The sequence below is a fragment of the Thrips palmi genome, unplaced genomic scaffold (genome assembly GCF_012932325.1).
Source record: "Thrips palmi isolate BJ-2018 unplaced genomic scaffold, TpBJ-2018v1 HiC_scaffold_10, whole genome shotgun sequence".
Taxonomy (NCBI): domain Eukaryota; kingdom Metazoa; phylum Arthropoda; class Insecta; order Thysanoptera; family Thripidae; genus Thrips; species Thrips palmi.
The window spans coordinates 21256786-21283008 of NW_023144621.1; the positions used below are offsets into that span (position 1 = coordinate 21256786).

At 64.5% G+C, this 26223-nt stretch overlaps 1 protein-coding gene across 1 annotated transcript; it reads left to right on the forward strand.

The window, feature by feature from the left end:
- The first annotated feature begins 1014 nt into the window (after positions 1 to 1014).
- LOC117645925 (pyrokinin-1 receptor-like) lies at positions 1015 to 26098 on the forward strand. The gene is made up of 8 exons (XM_034386493.1): positions 1015 to 1158; positions 1712 to 2139; positions 8808 to 9057; positions 10396 to 10612; positions 23312 to 23526; positions 23601 to 23821; positions 24162 to 24321; positions 24820 to 26098. Exons 1-8 carry the CDS (start codon positions 1015 to 1017, stop codon positions 24976 to 24978), a joined length of 1794 nt encoding a protein of 597 aa, XP_034242384.1. The 3' UTR covers positions 24979 to 26098.
- The last annotated feature ends 125 nt before the right edge of the window (positions 26099 to 26223 follow it).

Sequence of the window (26223 nt, forward strand, 5' to 3'; positions counted from 1 at the left end):
GGGGCGGGGCGAGGCGAGGCGAGGCGTGGCGGGGCGGGGCGGGGCGGGGCGGGGCGGGCGGGCGGGCGGGGCGGGGCGGGCGGGCGGGGGGGGCGGGGCGGGGCGTCGGCCCGGGGATCCCCTTTCCCCCTCGGCAGCATGACGTGGCGGTGCACCGTGTTTGATGAGTTTGCTGGTGTGAAGTGAAGCCCGGCCGGGCCTGGCGGGCCTGGCGGGCCTGGCGCTACTTGGCCGACAGGCTTTGGGTTTCACCCTCCAGTTTGCCACGCTGCGGCAAGCTGCGTCAAGGTGGCCCCGGAGGCCGCCAAGACGAACGCCCCCGCCGCGCCGGTCCGGTCCGGTCCGGTGTCCCCGCCCACCGGCAGGCAAACGACCGCGCCGGAGCAAGGGTACCCGATTCGTAGCGACCAACTACAAACCTCCTGTTTCCGGTCTGTTGCAGCCGAACCCAGCCGAGCCGGCACATTGCTTGGCCGTGGCCGCGCACTGTGTTCTGCGGCGTATCGCCGTCAGGGACGTCAGGGACACGGCCAGGACCAAGGAAGAGATCGCCGCGACCAGACCAGCAGCAGCAGGCGGCAGCACGCCATGTCCTGGCTATGCCCTGAGCCATTGAGGGAATGAATTGGTCCACTTGAGCGGCACCAGCAGCAACGGCGGCAGCAACACCAACAACAACATCCAGAGGAAGGAAGGTCCCCGCCATGCCGCGCCAGTCCGCGCCCCGCCGCGCCGCGCCGATGGAAATAGTTCCGAAGACGCCGTGAACAACACGTAACGGCCTCCCCGCGCCGCCAGGCCGCCGAGCCGCCAGGCCGAGCCGCCAGGCCGAGCCGTCCCCACCAGGACGCTAATCCGCGGCGCCTCCGTCCGCCCCGTCGAGTGGTCGCGCCGGCGGGCCGACACGGCGTGGCGCGGGCTGTCGCCGCCCCCCGCCGCCCCCACGCCACACCTTCGTAGAATGCACGGCGCCGGGGGCGGCGGTGGCGGAGCCGGCGGCGTCCTGGTGCCAGCATGAACGCCACCGACCGCGAGGACCGCGGGGACCGCGCCGACGTCCTCGGCAAGTGCAGCAGCTCCAGCCCCGCCATCTTCAAGGCGCTGATCCACTTCATCGCCAACGTGACTCGCGACGGCGGCCTGCACAGCGGCATCCAGGTGAGTGGACCGGCCGGCAGTGCGGCAGGAAAGGCGGTGCCCGCTTCGACAGCGCCGACAGGGCCCTGGTGTGTTCTGCAGTGGCACTAAACCTATCCGCGCCTCGCCCAGAAATACAGACCCTCATTTGCGCTGCGCTATGCACACTTGGCTCCAGCTCACTGCGCGACAAATGTAACAGCTGGCGCGCTACACTGTGTGCGCGCCGTAAACCCAGTCGGCCCGTCAGCCCCGCGGCCAGACCCGCGGCGCGGCGCGGCGCGCGTCAGCAGATCGAGGGGCAGCTGCACGCCGCGGCGGTTTACGGGCCGCTATGCAGTCGCCTGGCGGGGCGGGGCCGCGCGCGTGCCCCCGCACATTCTTTAAACTGATTGCCGCCGCGACGGGCGCATCTCGCTGACGCAAAATTAAATGCAATAAAATGGGGCTAAATTAAAGTGATATCGTAAAATAACCCGTATGAGGGGACAAGCGCCGAAAAAAAAGGGGTTCCACGAGCAGACAGAGGCTGCTGAGAGAAACATCGACCAACTCGGGTGAATTTGCATTGCAGGACGTCGGGCCGGAGGGCAGCCACTTCCTCGTCAACGAGACCCACTACGCGGCATGGGTGGACGACGTGGCCGGGGCCGCCGTCAACGGCGCGGCCCTGGAGGCGCCGCACGCCGCCGTGTGCACCGTGGCCAAGGAGGACCTGCGGCGCCTGGGCCTCGCCACGGCCGCCATGCGCGACCCGCTCTACATCGTGGTGCCCATCACGTGCGTGTACGCGCTCATCTTCCTGTTCGGCCTGCTGGGCAACGTGTCCACGTGCATCGTCATCGCGCGCAACCGCCACATGCACACCGCCACCAACTACTACCTGTTCAGCCTGGCGCTGTCCGACCTGCTGCTGCTCGTGTGCGGGCTGCCGCCGGAGATCTGCCACATCTGGTCGCGGTACCCGTACCTCTTCGGGGAGGTCTTCTGCTTCCTGCAAGGGTAAGCCACACCGTTAGAGAGGTTCAGCGGCCTGTCGCCGGCAGTCGCCAGGCCTGCCAGGGTCTCGCGCCGCAAATGAGGCACCTGTAGCTCACCGCCCGCGAGGCTCACGGCCCGCGAGGCTCCTGGCTCACGCGACAGTAATCAAGTCGGCGGCGTGCTGCGGGCTGCAGGCCTCCGCTGCTGCTCAGTGTCTTCGCCATGCTTTTTAATCCCCGGAAAGGTCCGCGATGGCTTTCTTCCCACCCTAATGGGGCGCCGCAAGGAAACACAGGGCCTGCTTTGTGGCACGGCCCTGGCACGGCCCTGGCAGCGCGCGCATCGGAAGAAAAGGGACCCCCTTCCCTCCCTTCCAGCTGCTTGCTGCTGCTGCCAGCCAAAGTGGCTCACCGCGCGCCTTGCCGCTGGCCCGGCCCGCACTGAGGGGGTTCAGCTGCTTCAGCTCCAGCCGTGCGCTGGTGGAAGCCAAGCCATCCCGCAAACACAAAGTGGCACTGCATGATGTGAATCCGACATGCGGCCGCCTCGGCTGTCAACCGGCGTGGGGAACCCAAGAGGAACCAAGGGGAGCCGGCCCGGGAACGCCGACGCGGGGCACGCTATCATTCCTGGCGAAATCCCGCAGCGAGAGGATGGCGAGAGCGCGACGTTCTGCCCGTCTCCCCTCGGCCTCCCCCAGCAGCGCTCTCGCGATGGGGCGGGGCGGGGCGGGGCGGGCGGGGCGGTTCAGACCAGACCAGACACCCCGGCCCGGCCTGCGGGCGCGCACTGGCACGCCCAGCGACCCAGTCCTTTAGAACTCGGTCTTCTTTTCGCGCGGCCCGGCCCGGCCCGGCCCGGCCAAACACCCTTTGGCACTCATGCCTCATTCACTGCCGCTGAATGCACCTTTGCACCCTTCCGCGGGCTGCTGCGTGGACAGTGCCTCTCTCTCCCTCGCACCCAGGGCGCGTCCCGAGGGACAGTGGGTGTGAGAGAGACAGGGCGACGGCCTGGCCAAGGCCTGGCCCGGCCGGGCGCCCGACCCGCCGACCTTTCAGTCGTCCTGTCGCCAGATGCCCGGGCGCCCGGGCGTCCATCACAACGGCCAAGTTGCGTGGCGTTAGCTGCGTTAGCCCGGCGTTACTGCGTTACTCGGTATTAGAGCTGTTGTGGTGCAGACAACGGGCTGGGCTGGCTGGGCCCGCAGCCCGGCAATACACGCCAGGACCCTTCGGAGCCGCCAGCCCCAGCGCCAGCCGCCAGCATTCTTGGAGGAACAAAAAGCCCTGCCGGCCCTGCCCTGCCGGCCCTGCCCCTCGGACCCCCGGCCCTGGGTGTCCGCCTCGCCGCCCCGCCCAGCTACTGCTGCCGCGCTGCCGCCCCGTTCTAAGCCGTTTGCGGCCGAGGCGGGGCGGGCCGTGGCGCGCTTCGGATCCATTCCAGCAGCAGTATACAGCGGCACCATGTGGAAGGGAAGGACCCTGGCAGCCTCGCGGCGCCGCGCCAAGCAGGCAGGCAGGCGGGCGGGTGGCGGCCAGGCAAGGCAGCCAGGCAACGCGCCGCCCAGCCGCCGAGAGTCCGCGCGCGGAGAACGAGGGAATCGGGGATGAAAGTATAGTGGCCTGCCGGATAACCCGCCGGAACGCCCCGCCGAGCCGAGCCGAGCCAACTTTGTCCAAACTGTTTCCATCCTCATTACCAACACGAGTCGCTTTTCTGATCATCATACTTTCTCGGAAAAACTGTGCTAATCCGAGCGGCGCTACCAAAGTCCGGGTCGTCCGTTTCGGTCCGCTCCGGTCCGCTCCGGTCCGCTTTGGTCCGCACCGGACGCCCCCGACAGCCTTCCGGCGGCAGTCTTTTGCTGCTTCCGGCGCTGTGCTCCGCATGCGGCAGCTGCTGCAGCTTCCAACTGCACCTGCCGCTACCCCCCCCCCCTCTTCCGCCCCCTGCAACCAATCAAACGCTCCCCGCGCTGCTGCCCCGCCGGTCCCAGTTCAAGGCAACGGGGTGCACCTGGTATTGATTCAAGGTCGCTTTTCCGATTCGTAGCCCACCTGGACCTGGGCCGGGGCGGCCGGGGCGGCCGGGGCGACGTCGGTGGTTCGTAGCGCACGTGCCCTGCTGCCCCTGCTGCATAGTCAAGGCCCGCCCTCGCAGCCGATTGCCGCACGCGAAAAGCGCAGAGTGAATTTCGGATTTATCTCGCATCGCCTACGAGTTAATTTAGCGGGGAAACGCCGCCAAGTTTTACTATTCCAGAAAGTCTGCCGGCGTGATGAAGAGGCGGGGAAAAGAAAGGGGGCGAAGGGAGGGGGAGGGGGAGGGGAACGGGTGAGGGGAGGGGGCGAAAGGAGGGGAGGGGGAACGGTATAACAGCTCGCAGGCAAGTGGTGCAAGTAGCTACTCGTCAAAGTTTCCACTCCACTCGGCTGGGCGATATTAGCACTTGCTTTGCCCGAGGCGATACAGTATCCCACTCGGGGGATACAGCGCCGCTGCGCTGTCGTCGACGCCGACTCAGTGCCTTTCTCCTTCTCTCTCGCGCGCGCTTTGGCGCTTTAGCGCCTCACCACCCGTGGACACATTTACGCGTTGTCAGTCAGGCTCAAAGGCGGCGGGCGGGCGGCGACGCAGGTGGCCTTTGATACGCGACCCGAGGCCCATTCTAAATTTGTATCCTCATTCTCCACTTACTTTCGCTCCGCGTTGCAGGGGCGCCTGGCGGGCCTGGAAGGGGTTTCTGTTTCTCCGCGTAGAAAAATAATCTCGACGTTTCATTTCCCCTCCTGACGCGCCTGGCCCGGCTGGAGTCGCCTCTGGAATCGAAGGGCGCACTGTAAAAAATGTTGCAAATTTTTGAAACCCATTGGCATGCTAAATTTTGCCACCCAATGTACAAAGACTCCAGTTGCACCCAGTGGGTTGCAGAAGGCCACTGTACCAGCCCACTTGATGAAATACATCGACCCGTTGGACAGCGAAATTTGCTATTGTGTTGTCGAAAATCCGTACATCTGAGACGAAATTCATGATTTGGGTGATTTGGGCTCTGAGCTCACCCACATGTTCAAATTTAGTATCTTGTGGGTTGAAAAAGTTGCCGTCCACGTGAGAGAATTTACACATGTGGAGATTCTTGGATGGCCCACCATGCCCACCTGTAGATAAGTTAACATTGTGGTTAAGCTGAGTTCCTCAACTTGCCCACAAATGCAAATCATCCATCGAGGGCGCCGCTAACGGCAGACGGTCTCGAGCCGGCTGGGTCAAGTAGCCTCCGCCGAGCGTCTTCGACTGGCTAGCGTGGTGGCGCAGTGGTCAGAGGGGTTGGGTCCTGAGTGGAGATTGCAGGTTCGATGCCCATGCACCTCGTGATTTTTCTGAGGTCAGCCCGCATTTTACCTCCAACCGGGATCTATACACGTGGGCAAGTTGGGGAGCGTCTTGCGGCCAAGATGCAAAATTTATGCACCTTGGGCAGCGGGAGGGCCTACTGTTGCCCACGTGAGAAATTCACTATTTGGGTAAGAACGGTTCCCTTATACACCCATTGGGCAACAAAATTTTGGCGCCAGTGGGTTACTGAATTTCGCAACCCTTTGGGCTGTGAAATTCGTGATCGAAGGGTGGGTGCAGGGGCGTTTCAGCACCCAAGTAGCAAAAATTTGCAACTTTTTTTTTACAGTGCGGGGACCACTTGCGTAATCACCTGTCGGCGCGGCCTGGAGCTCCACTCTCAACACCCAAACTAGGGGAAAATCAGTGCAAACCACGGCAGTGAAAACGCAGTGCGAAAGCAACAGTGTACGATCTGAAATCATGTGTGCTTAATGTTTCGCCCCGGGACTGGGCTACCCAGGCCATGGCATCAGGTGGTGCGGTGCGCCAAGCCGCTGGACCCTCGGTTGGACCCCAACACACCGGCCCCGAGTGGCCGGGGCCCGCGGCCAATCCACGCGGCGAGTGCGGCCTGCAGGAAAAGCTGCTGGGGAGGCCGCACTGCCGCGACCATCCCGTCAAGCAGAGCGAGCGCGCGGCATGGCATCGCCACTGACCCCAATTATACAGCTGCGTCCGTTTCCGGTACGCGTTTCAAAGCGACCGCCACGATCCCCGCCGTCACCCTCGCCCTCAGGCTGAGTGAGACCGCCGCAGCACGACACGCGTCGCGTGGCTCACGTGTCCTCCACGTGTCCCTGGAGGCAAGGGCCGCGCTGGGCCGCGCTGGGCCGCGCTAGGGCTGGCCGGGCCGCGCTAGGGCTGGCCAGGGCTGGCCCTTTCGCCCGCAGCCTTCCCGCCCTTCCCATATCCGATAATATTGTCGCCCCTTCACCGCTCACGTTGCCGCCGCCCCGCCGCCCCGCCGCCCCGCACAAGCCAGGCCTTCCTCAAGCACGGCGCCGCGCCGCAAAGTTGTCCCCCGGCGCGTGACGCCTCTCCACACACACGTGCTCCGAATACACACACACACACACACACACACACACGCACGCACGCACGCACGCGCGCGCGCGCCGGCCGTGTCCCCCGCCGTTTGCTTTACTGCGCGACCAGCCGCGGTCATTGACGGCATCTTACTTCAGGAAGCCCTCGCCTCGCTCCGAGCCGCGCTCCCGAGGGTCGGCGCCGGCGATGGCGCCCCGTAGGGCCCCGCAGGGCCGCAGGGCCGTGGGGCCCGGTGGGGCCGTAGGGCCGGGAGCAGAGGACTCGTCAAAGGGCTAAAGGAGCGGCCGGCCAGTCAGGCCGTCAGCCCTGAAGGTCGCGAGGAGGCGCGGGCAGGCCGGGGCTGGCCCTCCGCTCCACTGTAGGAGGGCCTCACCGCCCTTGACAACGTAACTGCCGACACGCCGAGCCTCTTTTCCGAAAGACCTGCTCTATTACATGATTCATGGCGGCGGAATGGAACGGCGTTTCCGTCAGGCGGGCAAAGGGTCCAGGCGGATCCGGGGCGTGTCCAGGGCGTGTCCAGGGACCTCGCCAATCGCGGCCCGTCCAAACGCTAAGGGCACGGGGCGTGGGGCACGGGACTCGGCAGCAACGCGCCATCAAACGCCGCGCGGGTGCGGTACCCTCCCATCAACAGGTTGAACGCGTGTATAGGCACGCCGCGCTGATGGCCCCGCACCGCACCGCGCTTGGCGTTGTCGCCGAGGGGGGAACAGCTTCCCACATTCGTTGTACAAAATTTGACCACATTCCACATTCAGGTGGCAAAAACGCCTGTAAGTAGGCAACAAGTGTGGCAAAAAAGCAAGAAATCTTGCACATTCTTGCACATTCACACAATCATTGTACACAAAATTTTACAGTGGGTCACCCCTCGGTTGTCGCGGTGAGGCCGGCCGGCTGATGGAGAGCCCGACGGTCGGACCCAAGCCGCCCTGAGCCAGTTCGGCGACCGACCGCCACGGACGGCCACGGGCACGGCGCGCAGGGGCAGCTCTCCATTTGCCCTTTACCGCCACCAAGGCCAGGCGGCGGCCAGGCCAAGGCGAGGACCCCTGCCACTGGATACCGGTACCGGCCGCGGCAGGGCGTACCCGCGGCAGGGCGTGGGCGTACCCGCGGCAGGGCGTACCCGCGGCAGGGCGTACCCGCGGCAGGGCGTACCCGCGGCAGGGCGTACCCGAAGGCGACCGGGATACCCGGGCACGCCCCTGGCCCCGCTACCGCCCCGCTGGCACACTGCAGGGCTGGCCGCCGGCCCTGCCCAGCAGGCTCGTTATTCTAAATTATTGTGAGTCGCGGGACAGTCCTCGGCGGCGTCCGAAGAGTGGCGCCGCGCGGACGCCTCTGGACGCAGCCCGCGATGGAAACCTAGGAGCGTTCAGTTGCAGACGGCGTACGGCGGGGCGGGGCGGGGCGGGGTGGGGCCGGATCGGGGCGGACGCGTCGGAAAATAGCCGGCGCCGCACCGCGTCACTGCAGCGTGCCCGCAGCCCGAGGGAGGGGGCCCCCTCGCACGCAGCCGGGCCATGACGTGCAGCCATGTGGCCGAGTGGCCAGGTCATCGCTAACCACGTCGAACCACATGGTCTGCAGGGCGGCAGGGCGGGCGAGGCGGGGCGCGGCGCGGCGGGCCAATGAATGTGTGCGGGGCACGGCCAAAGGCCCGGCCAGTGGCGCGGCCCGGCCTGGCGCCGCGGGAAATAAAAATGGGAAGCGACCGCCGCGATATTTATTTATTCTCCACTTCGAGACGTCAGGCAGCCAGGCCGTCAGGCCGAAGAATGTATGGCTTCCGCGTCCTCGTTTCTTTAGACTATGTGTCTTTCGTGATTTTTATGTACTTTCGCTGGGATGATGTATTCATCTCATCTCCATTCTACATGTGAGCGCTGGAATGCGGCAAGTGGCTGTTCCGCCAGCGCGCCAGCAGCGCGCCAGCCGGTCGTCCCTGTCGGCCCCGCCTCCCCGGCGGCCCCAGTTGGCAGCGACGCTTCCCGGCCCTTTCGCTGGATTGCGACGCACCCAGTGCGAACACAGCGCACTCACATGTCCACAGCCGGCGGACCGTGCGGGCCATGAACGGGCGCGCACCCGGCGAACCCGAAGCCCCTCCTGGAGCGCCTGTGGTCTGCGGGGTAGGCAGCCCAGAGCGTCAGCGCGCAGCGGTGCGCGGCGGGCAGGTCTGGTCGCCGGGCGCCCTCCAGCCTCTTAACAGTGTGCTTCTGCTCCCCCAGGTTCGCGGCGGAGACGTCGGCCAACGCCACGGTGTTCACCATCACGGCCTTCACGATGGAGCGCTACGTGGCCATCTGCAGGCCCTTCCGCGCGCGCGCCATGTCCTCGCCGCCCAGGGCGGTGCGCTGCGTGCTGGCGTCCTGGGCGCTGGCGCTGGTCCTCGCCGTGCCGCCCGCCACGCAGTTCGGCGTCGTGGTGCGCGGCCGGGACGCCCTGGGCAGGGACATGTCGGAGTGCACCGTCAAGCGGGTGAGCACGGCGACGAGGTCGCGGGCGAGGACGCGGGCGAGGACGCGGGCGAGGACGCGGGCGAGGACGCCGACGAAGCCGGCGGGGAGGATAAGAAGCGGGATTGGGGCGCGACGAGGAAGCGGAGCCGCGGGCCGCGGACTGGAGGGACAAGGGGACGAGGAATACCCTAGCCCGCGCAATGGCTGCTTTGCGGCCGGACGCCGCGGACGGCGGGCGGACCAGAGGAAGAGACAGATAAAATAAAAACAGTTAGGGGGATAAAGTTTTGGATCTCGTGCCGACATGCGCGCCGCGCCGGAGGGGTTTCCCGCCGCGGGGGAGGAGCGGCCAAAGCCGTACAAGCGGCGTGCACCACAAACCGGGAATTTGGAGGGGGGAGTTCTCAAGTTAAATTGCTATTCGGAATTCCTTTTTCGGATGAGGGAAGCACTGTTAGAAGGGGGTTCGATTTTCGAACCGTGGATAGGCGGTCCCAATTCTCGCCCGGCTCGAAAATCGGGCTTAAGTAGAATCGAACCCACGTGGGTTCAATTTTCGGACGCGGGGTTCGATTTTCAACCGCTTCGCCGGCTTTCGGCTCTGCGGTCTTTCGTACGGCAGCGCCTGGAGTCAATTAGCAAACTTGACCGAACACACATCACCTTACAGATTTAGATTCGTCTCAAGTAGACAAACCAAAAATGTCAACACATATCATGGGTTAAAATGAAAAATGAAAGAGTTATTCAACTTCTAATGTCTTTTTTACCATTTTTGCACTCTAAAAATCCAATAACTCTTCCATTTTCTATTTTAACCCATAACATGTCTTGACATTTTTTGTTTGTCTTCTCGGGACAAATCTAAATCTGTAAGCAAATGTCTATTTGGTCAAGTTTGATAATTCACTTGTCTCAGCGAAGCTCAATCCCTACAAAGCCGAAAATCGAACCCTACCAGAGCCGAAAATCGAACCCTCATCTTGTCAAAATATCGAACCCTGCATGTATCGGCCACCCCGTCCGATTTTCGAACCGAGATGGGTTCGATCCTACTTAAGGCCGTATTTCGAGCCAAGGTGGGTTCGAAAGTCGAACCCTCTTCTAACAGTGAGCGGGATTCGGGGCGCGGCCAGGACACCGCCAGAGGGAGTAGAGCACCATGAGCGAGTCAGGGCGCCATGGGAATGCGTGCTGTCAGCACGGCGGCGCGGCGGCGCGGCGTCGGCGCGAAGGGCATACATCAGGCCGCCGCGAGAGTGGGGCCGGGGCCCAGCCCAGGCGCGACGCGGCGGTCGTTAAGTCGCGAGGTGCTGAAAAAAATGTTCCTTACCTAGCGAGCGTGCTTTGTGTGCAGGTGCTGGTGAGCCACGCCTTCCTGCTGTCCACGGGGCTGGTGTTCGTGGCGCCGCTGCTCGTCATCTCCGTGCTGTACATCTTGATCGGGCTGCGGCTGCGGCGGTCCAGGCGCGCCCTCGCCGCGCGCCGCCACTCGGCGGGCTCCACGGGCAGCGTCCGCGCCAGCGGCAGCGCGGGCAGCGCCGCGTCGCAGGCGCGCGTCATCAGGATGCTGGGTACGGACAACCGGGGCAACCTCCATGGGGCATGGCAGGCTGGCAGGCTGCGGAGCAAAGATACGGGAAATAAGCTGCTTTGCGCCAGGGGAGAACAAAGGAACAGCCAAGTGTCGGCTTTTTAGTCCCAGCGGCGTGGGCGCGAGCACAACGAAACATGGCAGAGTTTAGAGACTTTTTTTAGGGGAGGAAGGCAAGGCTGTGTACACCAGCAAAACGTCAGAACATTAACTAGCTCTATTTCAGGAATTGAATGGAGCCCGATCGGACTCAGTAGTTCACTTCGGTTTTGTGGGATTGTTTTAAAATGGCTTGTTAGCGTGCCAAATACGTCCCGTGGCTCCCGTGGTTAATTCTGATAACGATTTTCTTTGAATACCTCACGAAGTTCCATTCCACCAGTTCTGAGTTTGTCTGTTTTCTATTCATGCAAGGTTCGTAGTGCATGAATTCCACACGTAATTGTTACTCGTGGAAAGTTAGTTCCACAGAGAGTCGGCAACCCTCAGCCCAGTGCTGACATTATTCACCAACGTAAATGATTACACATCTCGGCGAACTTCATAACCTCAAAATAATCGCGGGTTGCGCTTGCCAAATGATTTCAAACACACATTGTAACCAAATATCTACATGAATGAAAAAGGTGGCCACTTTATACGTACGTACCACTTCAAGATGAGTTCATAAATCAAAAATCAACAATTACTTCAGCACAGGATTCTTCAGTTTGTTTTGAAACTCGAGTTCGCCGGTTGCCGCGCTGCTCTGCGCCGCTGACCCGGTGGAGCGCCGAGAACCATATACGAGGGGCGGGGAGGGGGCGGCGAGGCGACAGTGGCTCGCTCTCGCGTCCGAATGGGGATGTGGGGATGTGGGCAGCGGACCGCAATGGAGTGAAAAACGTGCTCAATGGGTTGCCTGTACGGCAGGCGCCCGGAATCTGGAACTTTGTGGACCGCCCCGCCCCTCTCCTGCCGGACTCTTACTTTCGCGTGCGCCGTGCGCCGTGCGCCGTTCCCAGTGGATTCGCCACGGACCCTGGTCCTTGGTGCCGGAGTGCCGGTCCTAGGTCCTGTGCCAAGACGGGTCGGGGCGAAGACAGGCCCGATCACTTTGAGTCACGTCCGGGGCATATCGCTCTGTCCAAAGCCACTCGCCCTAACGCCCCGGCGTCGCGACCCGGCGTCGCCACCCTCGCGGGTGGCCGAGTCCGAGGCTGGGCGAGGGCCTCCCCCTCTCCCTCGCTCTCATTGAGACGGACGGCGCGGCACTCTTTCCGGAGACAGCGCGGACAGGTACTTCTCGTCAGCGCGACGGAAGCGGCCACGGCAGACCCACACCGAGCCCCGCCGGCCCCGCCACCGAGCCCAGCCCGGCCCAGCCGCCCACTGGACAATGGGCCAATCCCTTCCGCCAGATGGGCTGGGGCTGCCCCGCCACGCCCCGCCACGCCCCGCCACGCCCCGCCACGCCCCGCCACGCCCTGCCTCGCCGGGCTCAATGGTGGACCTTTAACTCGCCCTCCGCGCGCCCTCCGTGCCCGCGATCACACCCGGCCCCACCAGATTACAAAGCCGCTTTCACCTGCTGGAAGCGAGGCTAAGCGAAGCGCTGGAAGTGGCGTGTGACTGTGTGACGCCGTGACGCCGTGGCGGCGGCGAGGCGCGGCGAGGCGCCCCGGCCGAACGCGAACGCGCAACGCGCCGCCAATAATGTCCCGCCGCCACTTTGCCGTTCCTTTTTGCTTTCTGCTTTTTGCTTTTGCCTTTCCGGGCACGCGATGGAGGCGAGCATTATTCACGCCCCCGCAGCCCTTTGTGCACCAGTGCCCCCGCAGTACCGGTGCCTGGCGGCCTGGCGGGGTGCCGTGACGCCGTGCCCCGCCGAGCGCGGCGCAACGCGGCGGGACGCGGCCGCGAGGAGGACTGCCAAAACCGCTCCGCCGTGCTGTCCGACCACCGCCACTTCCCACTTCCCATGCCGGCCGGCAGTGCCGACTTCAAGAGTCCAAATTTGAGGCGCTCATATGTCCCGGAACGACGAGCGTTACAAAGATCATAACGAGGGATGACGAAACTCCAGCTGGAGGTTTTGTCAAGTTGGCATACTTTGCTGTACTGGGTCGCCCCGGGGTCGCCCTGCCTGACGACGCGCACGCGCAGTGGGTCAGAAGGCCAGCTTAGGCGGACACGATTTGAGCTCTACAGTCCTCCATTGCCATCTCTCAAGTTTTGACTCGCGACCCAATTTGAGGGCAGCTGAACTCAAAACAAGTCCAAACCGTGGCGGAAGTCGAGCCCTCCTAAGCTGGCCTCTCGACCCACTCGGCGGACGCAGTGCCGGCGGCGCGGGCGGCGCGCCCCGACGGAGACCCTTACCTGCACGCGGTAACGAGGGGCATCGCGACGGCGAGGACGAGGGCGCCATTGGCTGGCGGTAATGAGTGCGGGGAGTGGCTCTGCCCCGGCCCCGGCCCTGGCCGCCGTCGCGCGGCGGGGAGCTCCTGACAGTTCCTGGCCGCCGCCCCGGCGGACTGCACTTCAATGAAAAATAATGACTGTGCGAGGTATCAGTTCCACATTGTCGAAACGGAACGCCGCCTCCCTGCGGGCCCTCCACCTCCACCTCCACCTCCGACTCCACCTCCACCTCCACCTCCACCTCCGACTCCACCTCCACCTCCACCTCCACCTCCACCTCCACCTCCACCTCCACCTCCACCTCCACCTCCACCTCCACCTCCGCCTGCCGCGCCGCCCCTTTATTGGAACTCTCTGCCGCGTCGCGTGGTGTGGTGTCTCCGCTTTTGCGCTCTCCGCGCTCCGCGGCCCCGGGAGGCGCATAACGGCATAACCGTGCCCTGGGCGCGGGCTCCCCTACCTTTTGGGCGTGGACGTGTGCCCCCAGTGGGGCCCACACTAACCTGGGCGGCCGCGGCCACGCCTAGGCCAGCTCGTCGCCGTGCCCACCGAGCCCCTCGAGGTCATCCTGGGCCAGCCCTGGCGGGGCCCTGGCGGGGCCCTGGCGGGGCCCTGGCGGGGCCCTGGCCCTGGCGGTGCTAACGGCCTCCCCGTGCGGCCTCCCCGCCCGTCCCTCGGCCCATTCCGGCCCCGTATCGCTGCCCTCCTTATCGATGTGCCGCGATATGTCTTTCTGGTCTTTCTCGTCCTCGCTGTCCTGGCGGGGCGGCGAAGCAAGGCGCCCGCCCCGGCCTGCCCGCGCCACGTGGAGGACTCGGGGAGGGCCGGACTGCAGGATTGCTGGCAGTGCATGCCTCTCGCGCGGCGTGTGTGTGTGTGTGTGCATGTGTGTCTGTGTGTGCGTGTGTTAGTGGGGGAGTGAGTGTGTGGGTGGGCGTCTTTCCGACTGTCCGAACTCGTGTGTGAGCGGCGCGTCGAAAACGCAAACAAACGCCTTGACAAGCTCTGGAAGTTTCGCGAACAAATTGGGCTCGTGTTCGGTTGCCCCTCGGGTTGCCCCGTGGTCGGTACGACCAAGGGGCAGCAGGCAGGCAGACGGCAGACAGGGCCTGACAGGGCCCGGCCCGGGGTTGGCCGCCAACGCGGCGCTGTTAGCGAAGGCCCTGCGCGGGGCAGCGCGCCTTGGCAGCGAGGATACTTTGTAACACACGTGACGAGAGTGCGAGCAGGCGGCGGATGAACCAGCAGGCAGCTCCGGGGGCGGGGTGCGCGGGGTGGAGGGAGGGGCGAGGGCGGCGCCTCACAAGCTGCCGCGCCCCGCCGGCCTGCCCCGCCGGCCTGCCGGGGGCCCCTCGTTGGTGGGCAGCGGCGCGGCCGTGGCGCTGCGGTCCACGGCACCACTTACACCGCCCTCCGCCTGTCTGGCTTAAGCAGCCGCAAACTGCCAGGGCCCCGCGTTGCCGCGTTGCCGAGGCGGTAGCCCCGCAGGCCAATTACTCAGCCATTACAACAACGAGACTGCGAGGCAGGCCGGGGCAGGCCGGGGCAGGCCGGGGCAGGCGCGCCGTCGAGTACAAAGGTGAGGAAATTAGGGGTGGACCGCGGCGGCAATCGCCTCAAAGGGAATCCAAGTTCGAATCCCCGTGAGGTTGATTATTTTAGCGCAATTTTGTTTTTGCTGTTTCCGAGCGAGACGGTCTCTGCCCCCAGGCCTCCCGCGCGGGGAAGCGGCCAGCAAACCCACCCGACTGGCCGATAGCCCGACAGTCCGTCAGGGTGGCCGGGCTTGACACGCCCACCAGTCCCCCCGGATGGAGGGGCATAGGGGCGCCGGGAGGACTTTGCTTCCCGCTCCGACTTGGAAAAAAGAGAAAAAGACTATTAGCCCGACGACTTCGGCGAAACAACAATTTGTCGGCGGAAAGGTGGAACGTGCGCGTTGCTGCAAAAACCTTTTGTTACCCGTAGAAACTGTTTCGTATGGCCAACGCACACCTCGACAAAATGTTGTTGCGCCAACTCGCTGGTCCAATGGGTTTCTTCTCTTGTCCCCTTTTTTTTTGTCAGTGTGAGGGAGGGTTCTGGGGGGGGGGGGAGGCTGGACCAGCCCGAGGCGACGTGCCCCGCCCCGCGCCGTGCCGCCCGGACGCGCAGCGCCGCTCAACACGTACCCCTTGGTGAAAAGGGCCCCGCCGCGGCCACGTCGGCCACGTCCATCCCAGCGTTGTCACGCGTGTCTTCGCGCGTCCCCACACAGCGCCGCGCACGGCCGGACGTCATGCTCGCTTCTTTATTATTCCCTTCTATTCCCTTCCACTCCCTTCTCTCTCTCTGCACGGCCCTGCCGGCTGGCCCTGCTCTCTTATTACGGCGTCTCGCGCAGTTTCCCCCTTTACTCGTGTCTCTCTACTTTGCGCCACACGTGTGTTCGTGCGCTCCTCCCGTCTAACCACTTCGGAGGCCGTGCCACGGCGGCCCGCTCCTGCAGTCTCTTCTACCACAAACACACGCACACCTTCACAAACACCCCCACCCCCTAAACACCCACACAGACTCTCTCACACAGACTCGCACGCACAGACGCACGCACACACGCGCACACACACGCGCGCACACATACACACACACACACACACACACACACACACGCGCGCGCGCAGCTCATCGCATCCATGCACCCCTTTGTCCAATGTGCCTATAGTCCAGTCAGCCAGCCGCTACAGCTGCTACAGCCCCTCCCCCATGATGGTGCCACCTCGCCACGCTACGCTGCATGGCCCTCGTCGTGCTCCACGACGCAGGATAACGCCGCTGCTCGAGCCGGTACTCGGGGGTGCGATGTCCCCACCCCCAATCCCCGCGAAACAAGCACCCTAATCCCCGCGTCTTTCGCCCCATGCTACGCCATGCTATCGTCGCGCGGCTAACCTAATATCCTGCGCATCGATCGCCTTGTCAAGCTCTTTCGCGTCCCATCACACACACGCGCGCCACACACACTCAGACGCAGGAAACGTTCCGTCTCCCTCACTCGCACAGACCCACACGTAGCCGCAAACTAGCCACAGCCTCCGGCAGGGCCTCGGCCGGCCTCGGCCGCTCGCTCGGCCGGCCCCGACAGGACCACTGGCAGGAGCGGCACGAGCACGCCGCTCAGACAACGGCTGATTATTTCCCGAGGCAGCAGTGGCCTCCGGCCTCCTCCTTCCTGCGGTGCGATAGCTCTAGTACTCGTTGATGACGTCACGAGCACGCGATGACACACACACACTCACACACACATAGACACGTGCCGCACACGTGCGCCAATCTGCGAGACCCGATTCCCATCCCAGGGCCATCGCGGCCCGATCCGGGGGGCGGCCCGAGCAGCCAGAGCGGCCAGAGCGGCCAGGCCGCGGCATATTCGGCCACTTTGAGTTGACTTTATACCGCGCGGGGACCCACCGGGGCCCACCGCGTGACGGCGCCGCCACGAGGCCATGAGGCCATGAGTCGCCGCGCGCGTGGTCCGAATACAAAAGGCGCGTCGCCGCCCCGCGCCGCCCCCGCGCCGCCCCGCCCGGGTTCGAATCCCGGCAGCAGCGCCGTCGCGCTTATAGATGACCCACATCGCGCACAAATGGAATCGCCTTGTTGAATTGGAAAAGTCCAGGTCAGCCGTCCGTGAGCCGAACCGGGCCGCGCCGGGCCGCGCGGGGTGAGCCGGCGCCAGATGAGGCCGCGGGGCTATCAGGCCGCCGTGTACGTGGCCGGCTATCCGACTCCATCGCCGCGACTCCGGCCACGCCACGCCAGCCACGCCAGCCACGCCAGCCACTCCAGCGCCGCCGGTTTGTCGCAGAGAGCCGAAGAGCGCCACCGCCTGTGCACAGATCTTTCAGATGAGGTGGGCGGGGCGTCCCCGCCGTCAGCGACACATGCAACACAGGGACCCCTTTTCTCATTTCCTCGTCACACACAGACGCACACAGACACACCGACACACACACGCACTCACAGCCACGGCGGAGACCGCGAAGTCGCTATCTGGGCCATTTCCCACAATAGATGGCAGTCGACGTGAGGAGGCGATGGGGCCATATTTTTCGCAACAAGAAAATGCCATCGAGAGATAGTTGCTGGCGTGCTGGTGCACTGCAACAGATTGCGAGCCGTGGAGGCTGTGGAGCCACACTGTGCTAATCTCCGAATCTGTGCTTCCATACTGCTCGGCGGGCGCACTGCTTCGTCATCAGGCCGTTTGGGGTAGTAGGGTTGAGAGGACGAGTTCACCGCGGGCGGGCGCGGGTGGGCGCCTCGACAGGGTAGCTCCGTGTCCGTGGCAGGCTCCGCGCTGACAGTGCGGGCACGGCGGGCACGGCGGCCATGAGCGGGACGAGCACGCAGCCCGTGCGTGGCACGAGGCGCGACACGCCGCGTAGCAGCGCCGGGCCATGGCCGGGCCGCGCGCCGAGAGTGGCAGCGCGGCAGCCCTCCGTTCCCACCCCTCCGCGCGGCACGCGTAGCCGGGCGTAGCCAGGCGCAGCCAGGCGGCGTGGCATTCCATTTGTCCGTCCGGAGGCCCGGAGGTGGCTGAGGTGGGGCGGGGCGGGGCGGGGTGCGGTGGGGCTCGGGGCGCGGCGAGGGGAATCGTGTACAATCATGCGTGGCTTGCCTTGCTTGATGCTTGCCTCGCCTCCTATTTATTTTTATTTCATTTATTTTTGCGAATGGGACGAGAGACGGGCGGCCTGGCCTGGGGCGTTCCGAGGGGCGTTCGCTGCGCCGCCGCGCCGCCGCGTCGAGAGTCTCTCTGCCGGTCGAGCCGCACCGAAGTTCCCAGTTTCATAAAGCCCGAACGAGTCGTCGCTCGGTGTACTGTCAGTATACCATCCCCTCGGCCCGAACCGCGCCGACCGCACGCCGAACTTCCCTTTGTCGGGCTTGCGGACGCCCAGTGCCACGCCACGCCACTGCCACGCACAGGGCGTACAGGGTGGCCCGGGCCATGACGTAGTTATGCGGCCCGGCTGCCGTCGTAATAACGGGTGCTTCACGAACCCCCTGTCCCTGTAGGCAAGCAGGGCGAGCAGGGCAAGCAGCCTCGGTGGGGCAGCCAGCTGAAGCAGCCAGCGGGCGCGGTCGTGCGCGGCGGGGAAAGGCTGAGACACTGTCGGACTCCACCCACGAAGTAACCCACTGGACTTTTAAAAACACCCACATGCGCCCGAGATTCTTTTCCCCGCGTCGCGTGGGCGAGGGCCGAGCTGCGCCAAGCTCTAGACACGACCGAGGCCACGACGGCGGGGCCGGAGCGACATGCCAGCGCCGAACGGCCGAACGGCCGAACTCCGACCGCTCCGACCGCGCCTCGGCACGAAGCGAGACCTCCTCGGTCCTGCGGTCGGCGTCGGCGGGAAGCACCGGCGGGTATTAAATCACTCGGAAATCCAATCGGTTCCCGGGGTCACGGGAGCCGCTGTACCAATACAGCACCGTCAACCCGCCGCGCCGCCTGGCCAAGCTGGCCTCGCAGTGTACTCCCCTCTCCTTGGAGGAGCCGAGGAGGAGCCCCCAGCACTAGCGCAGCTAGCGCCCCCGGAGTGCAGCCGTGCCGGCAGCTGGGCACTGCTCGGCGCTGAGCGCCAAATCGCAGCCTCGGACCGCAGCCCCCTCCCCCTCCCCCGCAGCATCACCGCCACCCTTTCCCTTCCCGCTGCGTCCCGCCCCGTCCCGCCCGGTCGGCTCGTCACGGGCCAGGTGCGTCGAGCAACAAACAGACCGAGGAAAAACGGGACGCGCGTCGCGCCGCGCCTGCCGCAATTTAATTGCAAAGTTTTACTCGGCGAGGCGGGCAGGCAGGGCAGCCCGGCAGGCATCGAGCTCAGGCCTCAGGCACGCGGCTCGAATCGGGCCGCTGCCGTGCGCGGCAAGATTGCCTCCGCCCCGCCCGCCTACAGTGGGCCAGAAGACCGGTGGAGGCGGACAAAACTCCAGACGCGTTTTGAGCTCAAGAGTCGCTGAATCGGGCACGAACCGAACGTGTGACCCCACCAATGGATTCCGCTTTCGGAGAGCAATCCATTGGGGTTACACATTCGTTCCGTGTCCTGTTTAGCGGCTCTGGAGCGCGAATACGCGTCTTCTAGAGTTTTGGCCGCCTCCGCCGGTCTTCTCGCCCACTGTGCCGCCAGCCCCGCCGCACGTCTGCCTGTCGTACTGCAAGAAGGCACTGGCCGCCAGGCAGCGCCACTGTAAGAACGGGGCGCATTAATCGGATCTGCTGGAGGGTGGCGAGGACGGCGCCGGGAGCGGGACGGCCTAGGGGCGGCCGGCTCCTCGTTCAACTCGTTTTTTCCCGCCAACAGCCGGAAAAACAAGAAGAGCGATGCTGTCACCGGCATCTGTGCCCCCGCCAGGCCTCCACATCGAGGGGTACCTCCCTTATCGGTCGTTTGTCCCAAGGCGGGCAGGGCCCCTGCAGGGCCCCTGCAGGGGGCGGCCCGGATATGCGCTCCGCATGCGCCCCGTTTTTTATCGCGCATTTTATCGCCGACCAGAACCCCGCGGCCCTCTCACTCTACAGGTAGAGTGCAGCGAGTGCAGCGGCGGCGCGCTGGCGCTTTGACAAGCGTATTGTGCTTGAACAAGGTTAGGTTCGCCCGACACGGCGGCGCGCTGGCGCTTTGACAAGCGTATTGTGCTTGAACAAGGTTAGGTTCGCCCGACACGCCCCCGAGTGCCACCGCCATAAAAAGCCATCCGTTACCGCACGCCATGCCGAGGCGTGCCTGCCTGGGGGCTACCGGGCGCCCAGGGTGGCGACTTACCGAAAACTTCCGATGTTTATACCTCAAGACAGTGCAGCGTCATGCAGAGGGCGACACACTCTGGCATGCTCGCCTAAAGCTGGGTTATTTGTGTCATTTTTGGCGCTTTCCGGCCGCGGCGCAGACAATGCGAAAGGAAACAGTAGCCGGGCACGCTCTGCGTCTCCCTTTCCTCGCGGTCCTCGCGGTCCTCGCGGTTGGTGGCCGGGAATGGCGGCGTTGTTAGGGTGCTTCGGTTTGACACACTGGCGGGGCGCGGCGGCCTCGGGGAGGGGTAGGAAATTGAGCCACCCGGTCCGCCCCGTCATCACTCTATGGCCACGCCGGGGCCGCGCAGGGCCGCGTCGACGTGACGCCGTGACGCCGTCCCCGGAGAGGCTGCGAATAAACGCTTGCGTCAGCCAGCGCAGCAGCGCTTGCCTCTGCCTTGCCTCTGCCTTGCCTCTGCCTTGCCTCTGCCTTGCCTGGCCCAGGGCTGGCCCAGGGCTGGCCTGGCCGCCCGGCGACGCTGCCCCGTCTGGGTGCTGCCGGGTGCTGCTCCACTAACAGCCCGAAGGCCGCGCCGCAGCGCCGCTTGGTTGTGCAACCCGGTCCGGTGCCTTGCCGCCTACTCCTCCTCCTCAGGGCGCTACAGCAGGGTGGTCCCACCCGCGCAGCGCGGCCGGCAGTCTTTCTCCCTCGCACCTGTACGGGGCGCCCTATGAGTGCGAGGGAGTGCGCTGCCCCACCGCGACCTTGCCCGCCCCGCCGCAGTCCAGCTCGGCCCCGACTGCCGCCTCTCGGCTCCCGAATCTCGGACGCGCGCGCCGCCGGTCACCCATATCGGATGCTTGGGTCAACAAGGCCACCCCGCGCACTGAAAACTCCAAGCGCGTACTCAGCACACTAGGAAGCGCATGCTTCGTCAAGCACGTACTTGGAAGAAAGTACTGGTATCGGTTTCAGTCTTTCAGTCGGTGTAATCGGGTTGCTTAGTCAGAGCGGCCCAGTGAGGTCCAGGGTGGAATAAGGGCCAGGGCTGGTCCTGGAAACTCCCCCATCTGCTGCTGCGAGCCCTTGGCGCCCTTAGCGCCGTCTTTTCTTCTTCCTGGGTCTGCTTGCCGCTTCCTCTTGCAAGTTTTTTTCGTCCCGCGGCCTCGAAACCACTTCCAATTCGAGCAGCGCCTTCATTAGCGGTGCGCGGCAGCGGGCAGCGCCGGGCAGCGCAGCAGCTACGCGTCCGGGACGGGATGGGATGGGCACAGCCAGGGCACAGCCCGGCCCGCCCCACCATGACGTCATCGCCCACCTCTAATCTGTTTCCCGCGAGCGGCGACGCGACGTCCGCGGGAGAACGCGGAGACGCGAAATGAGCCAAAGTGGCGAGGACCTTGTGCCGGGCCCGGGCGGGCCGCACAGTGGGTCAGAAGACCGGTGGAGGTGGCCAACACTCTAGACGCGTTTTGAGCTCCAGAGTCCCTAAATGGGACTCGAACCGCACGTGTGACCCCACCAATGGATTGCTCTTCAAACGAGGAATCCATTGGTGGGGTCACACGCTCAGTTCGAGTCCCGGTTAGCGACTCTGTAGCTCAAAAGGCGTCGTGAGTTCTGGCTGCCTCCACCGGTCTTCTGGCCCACTGTGAGCCGCCCTTGGCCCTTGCTTGACAGGCCGGGTGGTTACATAAGGAAAAGGCCGCCAAAATCTCAATCAACGGCGGCCTAGGTGGCGACAAAGCCTTTCCAGGGCCGACAGACCCGCCTCTCGCTCGGCCTCTCCAGAGCGCCGCCGCGCCGTCTTACCTGTAAACGCGGCCCTCGCCGGCCCTCGCCCACCCCCGCCCACCCCCGCCCCGCCGACCTCGCCAACGCGGCGCCAAAATTGGCCCGCCAGCCAAACCGTGTATATAGTATTGAAGGCACGGCGAGACGACGCCGTGCTTGGCCGTGCCGCCGGGATTGACGATGACAGCGAGGGCGGAAAATAAAACTGCCAATTGCAGCGGAGGGTAGCTGGAGCCTGGAGCGCGGAGCAGCCAGGCAGCCAGCGAGGCGCGGCAGCACGCGGCAGGCAAGCCTAGGGGCAAGCCGGGCCCGGAGCGCGGAGCAGCCAGGCAGCCAGCGAGGCGCGGCAGCACGCGGCAGGCAAGCCTAGGGGCAAGCCGGGCCCGGAGCGCGGAGCAGCCAGGCAGCCAGCGAGGCGCGGCAGCACGCGGCAGGCAAGCCTAGGGGCAAGCCGGGCCCGGCCCTTGGCCCGGCCGGCCCGGGGGCTCAAGCCATGTCGCCGCTCCCCACGGACCGGACGCCGGCCGCCCTATCTCCCTGCACCAGCTCTTTATCTTGAGTACCTTTCAGCCCGGGCGCAACTTTTTATCGAGCGCTGCAGACCAATGACATAAATTAGAGCGCAATGAAGGCGCGCCGCAGCGAGGCAGCGAGGCGCAGCGCAGCGTCAGCCGGATGCAAGGCAACAGCAGCGGGGTCTTCTCGGTCTTCTCGTCCGCCAAGCTCGGCCCGGCCCGGCCCGGCCCGGCCCAGCCAGCCCCAGCCAGCCCCGAGTAGCGGGGACAAGTTTCGGTTTAATCGTGCGACGGCGAGGCGCCCCCTCCACTGTCTTCCACACCCTGCTGTGTCTCGTCCTGTTTTTTCCGAGCGCGTCTTTCTTCTCGGCAAACTTGCCCCTGCTGCCACAGTTTTGATAAGGATTTCCGCGAGATGAGTGGCGGGGCGGCGGGGCGGTGGGGCGTCGCGGCTGGCGGGGTGCAGGGGTGGGCCGGCCGGCCAGTCGAACCGCGTCGAACCGAAGCCCCGCCGCCCCGCCGCCCCGCCGCCACTTGAAGCCCCTTACGCCTTGCAGCGAGGAGGTGCCGCCTCGTCTCTACAGTTGACAGCGAGCTTATTCTGAGAAGAGCTCCCTTCGCTCCGTCTCACTCGCAGGCATGCACGGGGTGCACGGGGTGCGAGAGAGACCGCGAGGCGCCGCGAGGCCCTGTTCGGAAGCAACCCGCTGCCGCGAGTCCGAGTCGTCGGAGTGGCCCGCGCTGCCGCGGTGCCGCGCCGGGAGGGCCGAGTCAACATCCGGGATCCGGAGGCCAGCCGAGAGGCCAGACGAGAGGCCAGCCGAGAGAACTGAGACGGAAAATCAATCAGTCAAAAGGCGGGTCTATCGAGCATCGAGCCCTCCGCCAACTTGGCGACAGAAACTTTTTTTTCTTCTTTATGGTTGAGTGCATTTTATCACCCGGCAGGGTCGGATTCTAATTCAATGCCAGGCCCGGGGCTGCGGGGATGTATGGTATGGCCGTTTTCCGGGAGAAATGTTGCCTGTATTTACGCAACGCAGCAAGGCCCGGCCCGCCAGGCCCGCCAGGCCACGGCGGTCCCTATCCGGTCGTCTATCTGACAGCCCTGCAGGGCCTGTCGCCAGCGAGGTCGCCAGCCTTGAGTCTGCGTCAATGTCTCACTGAATGAAAATAATATTTCAGTGGCCGTGGTGGTGGCGTTCTTCATCTGCTGGGCGCCGTTCCACGCGCAGCGCCTCCTCGCCGTGTACGCCTCGCCCGACAGCCAGCGCCACGACGCCATCCGCGCGCTGTACAACGCGCTCACCTACATGTCGGGCGTGCTGTACTACCTGTCCACCACCGTCAACCCCGTGCTCTACCACATCATGTCCAACAAGTTCCGGGAGGCGTTCAAGGTGAGGCACTGTTCCGGGGTCCGGCTGCGGCGGGCTGAGGTGGCCACCGCGTGACCGTCGAGTGACTGTTGCAGAACACTTTGCGGACGGAGTGCGGCTGGTGGCGACGGCGCAGCGACGCGCGGCGCCGCCAGTCCTACGCCAACCTCTCGGGGCGCGCGCTGGGGGTGGCCTGCCCCGCCTGCCCCTGCCCGCAGTACTGCGGCCCCGCGTGCGGCCCCGCGTGCGGCCCGCACTCGCACTGCGGCTCCACCACGCTCACCACCACGTTCGACGAGCGCAACAACACGTACTCGTGAGTTTGCACTGCATGGCCACGACTGCCACTGGGGTTGGGGGGCCATTCGACCGGGCGACTGTGCACAGCCAGAGTGCTGGCTGGCCGCATTCACCCAATTACTGTCAAAGAGACGCCGATGGTCAATTCCATTGTCGGCGTCCATGCAGCACATGCAGGCCTCGGCCGAAACAATAATGCACTCTGACGCCAGCATCCCGGACCCGGAGAACGCGGCGGGCGGAGGGCGGCAAGCGCCTGCGTGCAGGCCGGCCCGCCGCGCCCCCGAGCCCCGCGGTTGCCTACCCAGCAGGGGCTCTCTGACGCGTTGCTGACGCGTTGCTTCCCCTGCCGGCAGGACTGTGGAGGAGCGTGGCACCCGAAGCCACCGCAGCGTGCGCTGCTGCCTGAGCGCCGCCGACGTGCAGGATGACTGCCTGTACCGACATCAGGGCCTCCACGGCCACTCCGGCCGCCACGGCCACCACTGTCACCCCGCGGGCAGGCACGGCAGGCACGCCAGGGTGGCGGCGGGCCTCGGGAACGGAGGCGACGCGGCGGCGGGGGCGGACGGCCAAGTCTGCGAGGCTCCGCATGCGCAGCACCGCGCCAACGGCAACGGCAACGGTAGGACAAGGCCGTGAGGCCGGCAACGCAAACTACTCTCGTTGACAAATGTTTTCTGACTGCGCGCACCGCGGTGCTCTGTTCCAGGCGTCTCGACGAGGCCGCGGCCCGGCCAGCCCCTGCGCCTGGCGGTGCCCCAGCCCGCGCCCCCCGCCACGTTCGACGCGCCGCCTCTCTCCGCCCCGCCGTCGTCCCCGACGACGTCCCCAACGACGTCCCCGACGACGGCCGCGGTGCCCGCCGGGCGCGCCACCTCCCCGAGGACCTCCCCGAGGACGTCACGGTCGCCGATCGAGGCGCTGGCGCGGAAGCTCAAGGCCATCCCGGCGCGGTCAGTGCGCTCCGCGCGCTCCGTGCGCTGGCTGCCCGGCACCAGGGGCGGCCTCGGCGGAGACGCACTCGGCGACGGCGGGCTGCGCGCCGACCACAGCGCCATCTCCAACTCGAGCCTCCAGGAGTGGGACCGCGCCGAGCAGGGCGGCGCCGAGCTGGCCGAGCTGGTGCAGTACATGGGGGAGCTGAACCGTCGGCACGCCGCCAAACTTTAGGGACGCCGGCGACACCGCCTGGCTGCGGGCTGCCTCTCTGGGCTGCCCCTCTGGGCTGCCCCTCTGGGCTGCCCGTTGGTTGCAGTGCTGGAGCAGCCGGGGACCGCAGCCAACCGCGTCGTCCATAGAGACAGTGTGGACTGTGAGTGTGTGTGTTCGTGTGCTTGACGTGGTGCCGCTCCCCCTGCAGTTTCAGCGATCGCCAGACTGGATAAGAGTGGAACTGGACGTTGTTACGCCGGCATTCCAGAGACTCGCTTCCGGGATCACGGCGGGGATCGTTCATGCGGCTATGATAGACAAATCGGTGAGCATCGCCGACGTCAACAGGGGGTATCGCCGAAGCCCCATGTTCATCATAACTCCGAACCAAACCGTTGTTTGTCCTTTTTTTTCTTGTTTTCGGCTTTATTTTGTTTTTATGTCAAGCCGAAATAGATGGGCTGTAGATTGATCCTCGAACGTCACGGGTCAAATATTGCTGCATCAATCAAAGGTTAACGGCGTCTGTACGGCGACAGCGCCCAATCTTTGCCTCTATGCTGCACTGCGTGCACACGGGAGGTATGTGGATATGAGTGTTTCTAGTCATTTTAAAGCGAGATCCGGTACAGCATTGAGCTGTCAGAGAAAAAGTCATTCTTGATGCAACTAGAGTCGTAAAGCAAATTTATTTATTTTGATTGGGAATGTATGAAAATGAAAGGTGTGATAAAAGTGTTGAAACAAAGAAACGTCTGTGAAATCCGTTAATAAGGTTCTTCCATGGCAACGGTACTGCTGTTCATTTGATTACGGCAACGAAAAATAGACTGTCGATACCCCTCGCGCAGGCTCAAGCCCAAAGCTGGCGCTGGGAGTCTTTCTCACGCGGGGTAGCGACGGATCAATTTCATTCGTTCCTCACAAAAAATAAAAGTATGGCCTACCTTTTTTTCAGTCCTTTTTCGTTACACGCTGAATGTGCGGTAGTTTAAAACCCTTGCATTTTCGAATTTAAGTGGGTCGCGAAGTCATGAAAACGGCCTCTGCGCCCATTTGCGAAATTAGTTCATGTAGAAGAACAAGACTTGTAAAATTTGATCTACAACACAAATCTGGAATAAACAATGAGAACGTATTTTGACCTTACCCTTCAATTCCTTTCACAAAACACCATAAAACAAACAGCACTACGAGTCTACGTAGTGTGCCTGAAACATGCAGTAAGTTAAGTTTCTGCTTGACAATTATTTGATGAGATGC

Bases quoted from the DNA above. Each gene is read 5' to 3' on its own strand.
- LOC117645925 (XM_034386493.1), top strand. From the start codon at position 1,015: ATGAACGCCACCGACCGCGAGGACCGCGGGGACCGCGCCGACGTCCTC. The intron at 1,159-1,711 runs GTGAGTGGACCG...TTTGCATTGCAG, and splicing joins GCCTGCACAGCGGCATCCAG to GACGTCGGGCCGGAGGGCAG. The intron at 23,822-24,161 runs GTGAGTTTGCAC...CCCTGCCGGCAG, and splicing joins GAGCGCAACAACACGTACTC to GACTGTGGAGGAGCGTGGCA.